Here is a 13,837-nt window from a genome sequence, read left to right on the forward strand (position 1 = left end):
CTCAATGCTAAAGAAAATTAAACAGATGAAAACTACAAAGAAGTCAATGGCATTTGGTAACTAGGAAAGCACTGATGATTAAATGTGCAGTAAGCTAAGAAACGACTGAGTGAAGCAGAGTCAGTAAGGTTAGCCCACACTACTCTTTTAAGAAGTTTGATGATGAAGAGAAAGACAGGGTTGTGAATTTTACTTTTTTAAAAGAATAGGGTATACTTGAATGTTACTAGACTAAAAGGAAGTAATTGGTTGTCAAAAAAATAAAAAGATACTGGAAATACAATGCAGAGAGAGGGTAACAGATGGAGCAAGGTTCTTGGGGAGGTAGGAAGGGATGGGATCATGGATCCAGATGAAAAGGTTAGACTTGAAAAGGAGTAAGAAGTTATTTCTCTAAAAAAGGAAAAAAAAAGAGACAAAGGATGATTGGAAAACTTGATTGCTTTATCATTAGCATTGATAGGAAAAATATCAAGCAATATCCTTTGGTTTACATTTGGTCCCCATTTTTGAGACTTTCTCTCTAATTTCAAGAAAAGTATAAAAGGTAGAATTCACTGAATAAATATCACTTGGGGGAAGCAATTTTTTTTCCTTTCCTCCATACTTGTAAGCACTTAGTATTGTATTACACAGGAATTAAAGGTACAACATATATAAATCAATTTCACATCAAAAAAACTTGCACTATTAGTTGCTGTTAGGAAAATAAGACAAAACTGGGATAGATTAAACGTTCCTCTATACCCAAGCCTGATTCCTGTTAACTTGAATACTGCAATCACTGGCAATAAAACAAACCTCCTTCAGCTGCCACCCACCTGAAAGAAGGTCTCAAAGCCAAGAACCCTTGTAACTCAAACTCCTCCGGAAGTGGTGTAGCTGGAGAAGTAAAAATCAAGATTTGTAAGCATTTTAATTAAAATACTGTTGTTCAGCAGAATACTGCCCACTAAAAAAAAAAAAAGAAAAAATAAATATCTTCTATACAGAAAGAAACGATCTATAATGCTTATAGTTCTCTGTTCTTCTTTATAGTAATCCTGATACAAATAACTTACCTGTTAAATCCTCCATTTTGCCTCTGGGCCCTAGGCATTGCCCTAATATTCATCTACTACTCATTGCTGAGGAGGAGGGCTACGATAGACTTTTCTCCCCAGCAGTCTTAAAAATTCACAGCCTCAGATCCAGTAATCCCAATGTTTAGGTCTCTGTTATTCAAAGTATCGAATAACAACATTAACATCACCTGGGAGCCTGTAAGAACTGCAGAATTCTGGGCACTATCCCAAACCTACTGAATCATAAACTGCATTTTAACAAGATCCCAGGTGATTCATTTGCAAATTAATGCTTGACTTTAGCACTGATCTAATGGAAGGAAAATAATCAGAAAGGAGTCAACCAGAGATTGTTTAGTGCAAGATTATTTATAATGGAGAAAATTTTAAAGCAAATGGACAATGATTAAATAAATTACGGCACAGCCATAGGACAGAATATTATGCAGCCGGTAATATCATGTTTCAAAATGTTTATATGACAAAGAAAAATCCTAACAATATCATGTTAAATTTAAAAAGCAGGTACAAAGCTGTATCTGATACCAGTCACATGTAGGTGTGTATACGTATACATAAGAAAAAGGCCGAAAGGAAATACACTAAGATGTGAACGGCACAAAGTATCTCTGTATGAGAGAACTACGGGTGACTTATGTTCCTTATGTTTGTATGTCTCAAACGTTCTATATGATAAGCAGGTATTACTTTGACAGAGTAATGTTGTTCACATTAGTTCCTTTTAAAAAAAAATAGTAAGAATGAGGAGGAAGGGAAAAAGACGGAAAGAATTTGAAGGTATTGCACTCTCTGGACTCCTATTCAAACGTAGCTAAACAGGAGAACAAGCTGCTGAAAGAACTGGACGAACATGACCTCTACGTCCACCCATTTGGTCAGTGTAGAGTTCAAAGTGACCTCGGAGACACTGAACTTAAAGTCAAACACTTCACAACAAAAACTTGTTTTTCTCTGGCCTTAAGCCCACTATTAGTGATGGAGAACAATGTCAACAATACAACGTCAAGGTAGCCCTTACCATTAGTACTTGAAAGATCCTCTTCATGGGGATGAAAACTATTTAGAAGAGAAATTAGCCAGGGCCAAATGCTGTAAATTAAACAGATGGTTCAGACTTTATTTTTACACAAGAGAAACCAGAACACTAACAAGCCATGAAAATGTTATCTATAGGATCCTAACTTTATGTATTTTTCCCTTGCTTCAGCATTTTAACGGCTGTATGATTTCCTAAAACATATTTTCAAAGATGTCTAGATAAAAAGATACACCAGAAGGGTCAAATTTCCATGAGAGAGACTTACTACTGCAGATTATTTCCCAAGCTCCTAATTTAACAACTAGTGAAAATAATTATAATTTGTCAGTATTAAACACAGAAAATTGATATTTACTGAGAAAACTTTGACCAGAGAAACAACATATTATGTTTTTATAGAGCTTTCACTTATGTGATCAGTTGTGGACCTGACTGTTAGTTCTTAAAACTGTGACAGGGTATGGTTACATCACAGTCAAATCACATCCTCTGTCCAAGGTGATGAAAATGCCTTTTTCTTTATGACACTAAATAGTCCACACACTCTTACAATATCCTTACCTCTAACGTGGTTCCTAATACATAGTCAAATTTTGTAAAAGCTTACGAAATATTAAAAAATATTTTTAATATTTAATTTAAAATATTTAAAATAATCATGTTCTACTTAAGGTAACAGTAAGCTTTTCTTGGACCATATAACAACTAATGTTGGTGAAAAGTGTGGTTAAAAAAATAAGCCTGTGGTGAGGTGCCCAGGACAGAGAAATTGCATGCAAATAATCACAATCATGGGAAAAAACGAGGTAGACAACTATTTCTGACAGTTGTACACTTTGAAATATGGAATATGCTACTTAAAAAAATAAATGTGTATATATATATATATAAACAATACAAAAGGAAACAAACATTGAAGAACAAATGTCTGCTGCAAGCCTTTGGAGATGTAACAAATTATGAGACAGCTGAAAAAGAAGGTTAATAATCTAAAAAAGAATATTAGACTAAAACAACGTTTTTATGCAACAAATATGAGATTTCAAGAAAACAGATTGCAGAAAAAGAGCATGAGTAGAAGACTTAATGATACATTGCTTTACCCTACTTTGGGTTACTTAAGTCTAACTCTGCTTTCTACAAAGGAAGAACATACGTCACTACTTCATATATTTCTTATCGTAGATAACATGCTCTCAAAAAAGTGTAGGAAAAAACAAGTTCTAGAAATTGAAAAAGTCCAGAAGCACGAATCTCAAGATTATTTGAATATATGTAAAATCTTGAGTTCACAAAGGGAAGAGGGATTTTTTTTCCCATTATTTAAAAGATATAAACGAAGATTATTACTTTAAGGTATCAGACATATAAATAAAATCTCCAATTTTAGAGAAATACCCTATAATAGACTTTAAAATGAGTAGTAACATAATTTAAGACAGAATGAAATAACTGTAAGGGCATAATTCTAAAGATCTTGATAAATCTGATAGGAGGAAGGGGGTACAGTAAATGATAGGGAAGAAAAGAGGAAAAAAAGTTCACAAATAAAACTATTCCTTCTGGCTGAATATCCTTTGCCATGATAAGAAATGGGAAAGCAGAGAATGGGCCAAAAGGGTCACTATACAGGAACAACAAAACAAAACAAAAATATTAATCCCTGCCCATAAATATGAAAACTCTATAAGCAAATATAAAACAGAATTTTTTCATAGCATTACCGATACAGCTTATTGAACCAAACACAAGTTTGGGTTCTAAAGTATACAAGGAAAGGAAAACTGTGTAGCCTCTGGGTTAAGAAATAAAAATGTTGCAAGGAAGCAATGTCTAAAAATACGTATTACTAATTGCTACACTGACATGAAAAGGAGACGTGTAGTATGCTGTACTATGTTGCTAAACTCTATTCATGACGTCAAAAATGAAGGAGCTTATAGTTAGGTTTGAGGAAAAAAAGGAAAGAGAATTACAAAGCATAGGGTCTTAAATGTGGCTAGGCCATTTTCTAGGTTGTGACCTTGGTCAATGCATAGATGCTGGGCTACAAAGCAGAAATTTCAGCGAGATTCTACCAATATCCACCATCAAAATACGCAGAGGATGAACTTCCTACTCATTGCAACTCACTGCAAAGGAAGTATCTATTTCTATAATCAAAGGTAAACTGAAAGCTTTCATTTGTCATTGTAAAATCAATAGTTCCTAAGAACTGTCAGAATTATTCTTATTAGAGATTACAGAGAAAATGGTGAGAGCCAAAATAACTACCAATCTTCTATGCTTAAAACAAGCAAATATAACTCAAATTGGGTGTTACTGTAAGGTAATAACAAATAGCTTGTGTATAGAGTAACAGAAGAAGTAAAAATCTCTTCCCTTAACTCCTGAACAGAAAATTGGGGCACACTGTAATGCATAAGAAACAAACTGGTTTTACTTCAATTTCATTTTGAAATGTGAAAAATGTCTTTTCCCCAGGATGGCAACCAGGAATAGGGGGAGCACACAGGGAGTCAGAAATCCTTAAGACTGTGCCTCATTTGAAGAATTCAAACAAATGAAAAGCATACAAAGAGTCTTCAGTTCAATTTCCAGAGAGTAGGTGGAAAATACAAAGTCTTCCATTGTTCAAATGTTGTGTTTTAGAAGGCAGTTTCTACACTTTTATGAATATCAAACAAAGCACGCAAGCTAACATGAAATTCTAAGACACTTACTACTGTCTTTCATCCACCACTGCCTCCTGAAAGACCCTGGGTCTCAGTCTCAGCCAGTCCATGGAGACCTTGACTGCAGGAAGGGGATAGGCATTGTAGGACTCTTCCTGAGACTTGTTCTGGAGAGGACACTTGCACAGGATGCCAAGAAAAGACACTTCAAGAAAAAAATGTATTCAGAAAGCATAAGATATTTGAAACTATATACCAGTCCAAATTAAAATATCATTATGAGCCTTCTGCTGTATCTTACTTAACACTTAAATACTTTACAGCTTCTTTCTAAAAAGGCATTTTCTTTCCTGTGTTAAAAATGTTACAGATAGAGTTGCTAAGGGGGTGTAAGCGGATAAAAGGATAGAACTTAGGGTTCAGGACACTTTTTTTATATGTCACTAATGCTTTGTTACAATGATAAAAATGCCTAAGATTATGCTTTCCAAAGATGTCACAGAAAGTTAAATGATTTAATACTCACTAAAGAGGGCCAGCAACTGTGTCCAACACAGCTGCTCATCTTGGCTGTAACTATGCTGTTCCGTCTCATTGCTAAAGTCACGAAGGTGATGAAGTTGAAACAGGTTAATGACAGTGACATGAACTAACTGCTGCGAGTTGAAAGCTTTTTGGAATAGCAGCCTCTGTAAGAGAAGACAGGAATACTGCATATATTATCACAAGAACAGGAGCCATCTTCACCACAAGAATTAAACTAACAGTCTGTATTTAGAGCCACATAGGTAACAGTAGAATTACAGATAAGTAAACTGTTCCACTCTTAATTCCAGTATTTTAGTCAAGTATGATGTGGTCTGATGTTTCTCACGCTGACTCTCTGCCTTGAAAGGAATTAACCCAGACACCACAAAGCTGTTTGAGCTGTTTTTCACAATACTTTTTTTCCCTGAGAAAACTACATATTTTTTTAATATGATTTGAGAAAAAAAGTTTTGGGGGTCCATCAACAAATTTATACATCTTGATCCACTAGAAACTGTTTTATAAGAGATGCATATCCACTAAAATATTAAATTGAGACCAAACAAAAAACTCAAAAAATACATTTTTGAACTCTTGGTACATAATGTATGACTTCCAAAATTTGTCATAAAATTTACTCCTTCAAAGGCTTGACACACTTAAACTTATTTATAATTGAGGTATATAGCAAGAACATACTCTGGAACACAGGGTAAATGATCTATTAAAGCAATCGCTAACATGTGCTATAGGCACTTCTACAAATTATTACACTGACATTTTCCCCTATTAGAAAAGTACATGGGGCCCAGCCTCGTGGCTTAGCAGTTAAGTGCATGCGCTTTGCTACTGGCGGCCCGGGTTCGGATCCTGAGCGCGCACGATGCACCGCTTGTCCGGCTATGCTGAGGCCGCGTCCCACATACAGCAACTAGAAGGATGTGCAACTATGACATACAACTATCTACTGGGGCTTTGGGGAAAAAAAGGAGGAGGACTGGCAATAGATGTTAGCTCAGAGCTGGTCTTCCTCAGCAAAAAGAGGAGGATTAGCATGGATGTTAGCTCAGGGCTGATCTTCCTCACAAAAAAAAAAAAAAAAAAGTACATGCATGATCTTCATCATCAAATTTCTTTTACTTAATAACTATGTGTTTATAGTGACCTGCTAAATAGCACTGTAAGAAAGACTTCACCTACATGCTCTGAGCTGGTGGCCTCAACTTAATCACCCTTTTGCCTTAATATCTGCAGTTGTTTCAGATAACTCCCATATAAAATACTTTTCAAACACAAGTTCCTAACAAAGTTGACAGCTACTTAGAGATGATATCCTGGCTTCACCCTATACTTTAGCCATAGCCAACCTCCCTCCTTCCCCAGAGAAAATTTTGAGATGGTGGGGATTCACTGTCACTAGCTTTACGGTGGGAAATAGATAACCTTACATACAGTTCCACCAGCAGTGACAAAAGATCCTACCATCCCAGAAATTTAGAGCTGCGTTTGTCCAGCTCAATCTGAGATTTTTTTTTTTTCTATTTACATAGTTAAAAAATCTGAGGAGGCCGGCCCAGTGGCGTAGTGGTTAGGTTCACACACTCCGCTTCAGTGGCCCAGGGTTCGCAGGTTCAGATCCCCGGTGTGGACCGACGCACTGCTTATCAAGCCATGATGTGGCAGCGTCCCACATAAAGTAGAGGAAGACAGGCACGAACGTTAGCCCAGGGCCAATCTTCCTCAGCGAAAAGAGGAGGATTGGCAACGGATGGTAGCTCAGGGCTAATCTTCCTCACACACACACACACACACACACACACACACATAAAAAAGAATCTGAAATATCCAGAATAAGTTCTATGATTTTATTAGCAAGATCTTTCACATTATCATTGGAGATAAACACAATTCCACCCCACTTTAACTCTACTCTCCCTATCATATCTCTCAGCCTCCTTGCCATCTGCCATTCCAGTATATACATCTAGAATGCTTACTGCTTTTCCAAAGGCATCAAGCATTTTTCCTTCCTTTCCTTAGTAAGTCCTGAAATCCTATTTTTTCTCCAGAATTCTCCCACAGAATTTCTCTTTCAATCTGTACACCCAACCTTCTAGATAAGCTGACCATCTACAGAAATGTATAATATTGGCATAAAATGAGAATATTAAGTTGTATTTTTCAAAAAGCATTTTTTCTTACGAGCATAATATAGCAATGTATCCCTTGTATTTATAAATCCACTGGCATTTATTTTAGACGGCAACATCCTAGCGAACAGAATCACAGCCCTTTAAAGGATTTTCTAGTGTACGCACAGAAGTATTAATGCATATGAGTGCAGCCTAGTACTAGCAAATGATGATATGAGTTCATGAAGGCATAGACTTTGTCTTGTTCTCCCCTGTATCTCTAAGAGCCTAGAAAAGTGTACGGTACACAATAGGTACTCAATACTTAGTGAAGGAACAACCCACACCTTGAGAAGTAAATGTGTAATCATTCAGTTGTAATTTCATAAAATTTAGACTGTACTGTAGTGAGTAGAGGGCCTCCCCAGGAACAAAATCAAATTGAAACTGACATACTGTTACTCAAAGATGTTTTTTTAACAGCAGTTGAGGACTATACTGAACTAAATACCATTAAGAAAAAGCATACATTTAACAGACATAAAAAACCTTGCATCTCAATTACTCAATCCCAGGCCTTAAATCTTTCAATGAACCTCAACCTGGTAAACGTTTCTGCTTAGCAGCTAAAAATTGCTAGTTAGACAGACATGCTAAAGTTTACAGGTGGATGATACTAATTATCTACAGATGCTTTAGAAACATTTTTGAATAGTTACTCAACTATGCTAAAATTTCACTCCAACAATGTTCTTCTGATATTTCAGTACTCAGTAAGGGTTAAAATAGATCTGTCTCGTACTATGTTTAACTTGAGAGTGTTGAAATGATACTTCGAAGTGTATTTTAGCAATTGCCTACGTACACCCACCAGAACTTCACATACAGAAATAGATATCTGAAGAGAATATTAGTGTTTGAGGTTGAACCAAATGCAAAAACGACTAGATTCTAGACTAGAATAAGTTACAGATACAAGATCTCATTAAGGTAGATACCCCCTTCCCCAGTAGAATCAGAGCTGGAAGTAGTCTCAAGAGGTCATCTAGTCCAATCCCCTGCTATTAACAGGACTGCACCTAAACCATCCAAGAAAGATGACTGTCAAGCCAACTGTTAATTTTAAGCTCTCAAAAGAGAGAATCTTCAGCAACCCCCTACAGATCTCTACTCAAATTTTAAGATTTAATTTTAGTTCTGACCTCAGGAAAGACAAGGCTACGTTATTTTAAAGAATCCTTCATATATCTGAAAATTTATAAGGAAACTATTTAGACTTGCTCTTTCTTTGAATAGCCTCGGGTATTAAAAAGTTAGTTGCTCTTTTCACCTCTAATAAATCATGGGCTAAATTTAAACAGGCCACTAAGAGAAGTAGAAAACAGAAGGGGACTCTAGAAGCTTATTTTAAAACAAACTATTTCTATTATAATTATGTAGTATAATCTCTTGCACATAAAAAGTATCAACTAAAAAATGATTATCTGTAAAAACTATTTCACACTGACTATATTTAGCTAATATATATCTCTTAAATGTCTAAGTTTTACAGTCTCTGGAATATGACTTTTATAATACTTATAAAACTATAAAGCAGTTATAGACAACTCCCCAAGTGTATAGATACCCAGAAGTAACCAAGAATTATAAAATGTTCTTTGAGACTGTCTTCTTTGCTGTTGATTCCAGTGACTAAAACAGTGACTAATACACAACAGTCAAATATTTGTTGAATAAATGAATTAAAAATAAAGTTAACACTTAATTTTGACTCCTCCCATATTTTATATATTATGTTACATTTAAACTGCTAATTTAATATACTAATAAAAGATTACTTTCATATACATAAATACAACAAAGGTTACTTAATTTTATTTCCTTATACAAATTAGTAAAAAATATTCCTGTTGGGGCCGGCCCAGCAGCATAGTGGTTAAGTTCGCGTGCTCCACTTCAGCGGCCCAAGTTTGTGGGTTTGGATCCCAGCCGCGGACCTGCACCACTCATCAAGCCATACTGTGGTGGCGACTCACATACAAAATAGAGGAAGACTGGCACAGATGTTAGCTCAGGGACAATCTTTCTCACCAGAAAAAAAAAAAAAAAAAAAAAATCCTGTTGAATGAAATTTTCACTCCTTTCCTTCAAACTACCATAAACCCTGATGGATCAAAGCACAATAAGAATAATGAGCTCATGGGCCGGCCCCGTGGCTTGGCGGTTAAGCGCGCGTGCCCCACTGCCGGTGACCCGGGTTCGGATCCCGGGTGCGCACCTACGCACCACTTCTCCGGCCACGCTGAGGCCGCGTCCCACATACAGCAACTAGAAAGATGTGCAGCTATGACATACAACTATCTACTGGGGCTTTGGGGGAAAAAAAAAAAAAAAAAAAAAGAACAATGAGCTCAGTTGCAGAATGGAGATATCTGTAAAGTAGGTAACAGAATTATATCTAAGAATACAGAAACCATCAAAAGTAGTACTTTCAAAATTGAGAAAGAAAGGTGCTTGGTCTGAGAAGGAAGGAGGAGGAGTTGTTTTTTCTCACTTCGATACTTTCTGCCAAATGGCAGCTACTTAGTGAAACCACTGCTATTGTATTTCTTTATATAGACGGTACCTCAGCTTAAATTGAGGGGATGCTGTATGCCAGAATTTCATACATTTCAAATTTAACTTTTACCAACAGTTCACAGTTAAGAAATGACAACTGGGAGTCAGCCTCCTCCAAATCTTATGCTTCCTGATTTAGACAAGACAAAAAATTCTCTATTTTTGAAATCTAACCTTAAACTGTTCTTCCAATTTCTCTCGAAGAGGGCTCAACTTTTCCAAGCTCTTACTCAGGTACACATGACCGTGGAATTTAATAAAGGCCTTGATAAAGTCAGAAACACCCCATTTGGTTTTCACCTCATCCCGGCTGAAATGAAAGAAAAATTTCCATGAATCTTAGGCAGCAAAATGGCTAAAATACATTATTTGAGCACCTGACACACAAGGAGAGGATTCTGTACATGACTAGCTTTTCAACTGCAACACATTCAGCAGTTAGTATTTAGCAGCCTGTACTCCTCTACTGGGAACAAATCAGATGCTGGTGGGTCAAAATTCAGTGACGACTACACACAAAACTATTATGATACATTTATATGTTTAGAAAATTAGGCAAAAAGAAGAGAAGACAAGCATAAGTAACTGGCCATTATTTCCTGTATGCCCAAATTTGAGGGGTGAAGGCTACCAGGTTACACAAAGTCCTATTGGAAAAGTCAACCCTACCTTTCCAGTGCTTTAGAAAGTGCTTTTTGTAGATTAGTGGAGGCAGCTGGGAAAGGGAACTTCACAGCAATGCTTCTGCAGTAGTAGAAAATTGTGGTCAGATGGTCTCCCTTGGAAGAAGCTAAGATAGCCAACTGATTGTAAGGCTGACCTAGAGGAGAAAGTTAAGATTCTAAAGTAACCCAAGATGCACAAAGTCTTGCTATCAGAATAGAGATGATCAGTTTTTAAACCTTTAAATTAATAATGGGGAGTATTTTATAAAGTAAATCTCATGACTACCTCATTACAAATGGACATAACATAAAACAGCACACTTCAGTGATGGTACACACTATATTTAGGTTAAAAAGTCACATAATTAGGGTAGAGCACACTGTAAGTTCAAATAAGACTTCAGAAAGGGCTAGAGAGTAAGTATTTTTGGCTTTGTGGGCCAAGAGTCTCTACCACCAGTACCCAAATCTGCCACTATAGTGGGAAAGCAGCCACAGACAATACGAAACACTGCCATCCCTGCTTTCAAGGAGCTCCTTTCAGAATCTAAAGGAATTTCAATATGGCTTAACAAGAATGACACATATCACCAACCACCTGCTGTAATTTCTCTAATTCAAGAATCACTGCTAACACCTATTTTGGGGGCCATCAAAATACAAAAGCACTATCTTTTAGGTAATAAGAGATAATTTTTCGGGAGAGAAATGGTGGAATTAAAGAGATAATTATTCTATAAGTAATTAAGGACGCCAGAGTTGTTGAAAGAATTTTTAGATCACATTAGGGAATATTCTATTTATATTGCTTTACTGACAACAGTAACCTTATTTTTAAAAAATTCATTTCCAGTTACATAGAATGTACAGTTAAAAGGAAAAATATGACAATCAATACCAAAACTCAACATCTTTTGCTTCCATAAAACTTGAGAGAAGAGCCTTGAGTTATTTTCCATATTGCTATAAAGAATAAAGTGTCCTAGTCAACCACAAGCTGACATGAGAGGCCCACTCACCATTAGAGGGGACAAGTTGAGCTGCATGCCTATAGTAGGACTCTGCCTGGCTGGTCTGATTTCTGTATCGAGCTGAGAGGAGGAAAAGGAAAATTTAGTTTAAAAACAAACAAATAAAACCACCAGTAGGGTAATATCTCCAAAACAGCTATAGTTTTAAATTCTAAAGATAATAAACACATTAAAATTAATTTAAGATCATTAAAGACAGGAAATACTTTAAGACAAATTAACTATAGGATTATGTGTGGAGTGTCCATCTGGCCTTCCCTATTTGGGACATTCAGCATGTAACCAATTTTAAAGCTTACCTAGCCCCCATTTTCAGGTCCTCCAGTGTCATGCATCACCAGCTCCCACTATGGACTATGCTGGTGACCTGGAGCCAGCCTACAAGAAGGGGTGAGTTATATGGCACTTAAAAACAAAACAAAACAAAAAACACTATACAATATGATCTGAAAATTATGTATTTCTTCAATATCTTATAAAGTGATCTTGAAAAATGCCTCATACCTATTGCAATATTAAGTATGTGTGTGCAAAGAATACATTGAAAGCAAAAACAACCTAAATACACTATTCATTGAATCTCCCTGCAGAACTTGGTGCTTACTTTGACGTGATCCCTAATGGAGCCAATGATTTAAGACATCATGGTACCTAAAATCTTTGAACTTAAAGCAATAATGTTCTCCATTCCTTGTTATTTGAGGACAGTCAAAACATAATCCAATAGTTAATTTGTTTTACAACCTTTTTAAGGTCACCTTAAAGGAATGAACAAGAACAAGTAAGTTACATAGCATTCCCAGATAAAATATATAAAATAGAAATACAAATTTAACTGTAAAAAGAAAACAAAAACAAGCTTGTAATGCACGAGTAGGAAAGAAAGAAGGCAATCTAGCTTCAAGAGTAATTTATAAACCTCTCAATTCCAAAAGAGCACGGACTTTTAATTTAGAAAATACTACGGCGTCACTTTGAAAAATTTAGCTTTGATTACATTTTTGCTGTTTATTATTTGTCTACATCTGCATAAAGACTGAATAAAATTTAAATCTTAATGAAAGTTACTTCCTTCAAGATCCTTTGCCAATCCCAAAACACTGAAAAAAATCTAAGTTCCTTAAAATACATTTTACAGTTTCTTCTTATGACAATCTGCATTGTGTATGCATGCTCAGTTTAAATGAAAAGAGTTTCTTTCTGTAACTACTCCAAAGACAAGAATAAATGTATTATCAATTCCTTCACATCAAAGGCTCACCAATGTCTCCAAGGTGGACGAGGCAGTGCTGGCAAATATAGGAACAGGAGCTAGACTGTGGCTTCACTATGGCGCTGGTATGCGCCTGTTTATTGCTGATAATTCCCAATTGGGAAGACTTCACACGGCACGGTAAATCTACATTAAACACTGTACACAGTTCTTGTAATAACTAAAAGGAAAACACGAGCAAGATTTAGTATTAAGTCAGAACTGGTAGGTCAGAAGTGCTCTAACAGTAAAGTTTGTATACGTTAACATATGTACCTAATACCACATACTGCTGAGACCTGAGCGAGGACTGTAAGAAAATTATATGGTAACCTTTCGTAGGATAAGTAGTAACATTCACTATAAATCATTTCTTTCGAATTCTCAACTATTAGAGCAATCTAGGATGTGCATCTAAAAGGAACACAAGCATTTTTAAAAAATACTTTATCTGAATAGGATATTCAGACACACTCAGCAAGCAACTCCATGAAATTATCTATCTACTGTTCCTCTTAGAAACACACAAAAACCATTAAGATTGGTTGGTTACAAATTTGACTTAAATGCAAGCCAACATATTTGTCAGACTTTAAGAGTTTCTTGAGATGTATTTTCTCAAGCCCAAGGTCAGTTCATGTCTTTGCATACGCAATAGATCTCACGGTATTACAGATCTGGAAGGGACTTTTGACATCACATAGGCCACTCATTCTTTCCTCCTTTCTTCTCTAACCTTACAGTATGAGAGGCTCCTCCTTCTGGTCAGAGCTAATTCCTCTGCCTAAGCATGCCTATTTCATTCTTTTCT

The 13,837-nt window shown here is 36.0% G+C and overlaps 1 protein-coding gene across 6 annotated transcripts in view; it reads right to left on the minus strand.

The window, feature by feature from the left end:
• The window catches only part of SMG7 (SMG7 nonsense mediated mRNA decay factor), an 81,616-nt gene that overhangs the window by 13,160 nt on the left and 54,619 nt on the right, over positions 1–13,837 (minus strand). For all 6 annotated transcript variants that reach the window (XM_058539898.1, XM_058539902.1, XM_058539899.1 and 3 more), the window contains 8 exons: positions 13,036–13,207; positions 11,763–11,834; positions 10,748–10,898; positions 10,253–10,388; positions 5,326–5,488; positions 4,848–5,004; positions 2,104–2,174; positions 822–882 (listed from right to left, as the gene is read on the minus strand). In XM_058539898.1, the coding sequence (XP_058395881.1) occupies positions 822–882; positions 2,104–2,174; positions 4,848–5,004; positions 5,326–5,488; positions 10,253–10,388; positions 10,748–10,898; positions 11,763–11,834; positions 13,036–13,207 (983 nt within the window). The remainder of the gene's footprint in view (positions 1–821; positions 883–2,103; positions 2,175–4,847; positions 5,005–5,325; positions 5,489–10,252; positions 10,389–10,747; positions 10,899–11,762; positions 11,835–13,035; positions 13,208–13,837) is intronic.

This window comes from Diceros bicornis, chromosome 4 (assembly GCF_020826845.1).
Source record: "Diceros bicornis minor isolate mBicDic1 chromosome 4, mDicBic1.mat.cur, whole genome shotgun sequence".
NCBI classification, from domain to species: domain Eukaryota; kingdom Metazoa; phylum Chordata; class Mammalia; order Perissodactyla; family Rhinocerotidae; genus Diceros; species Diceros bicornis.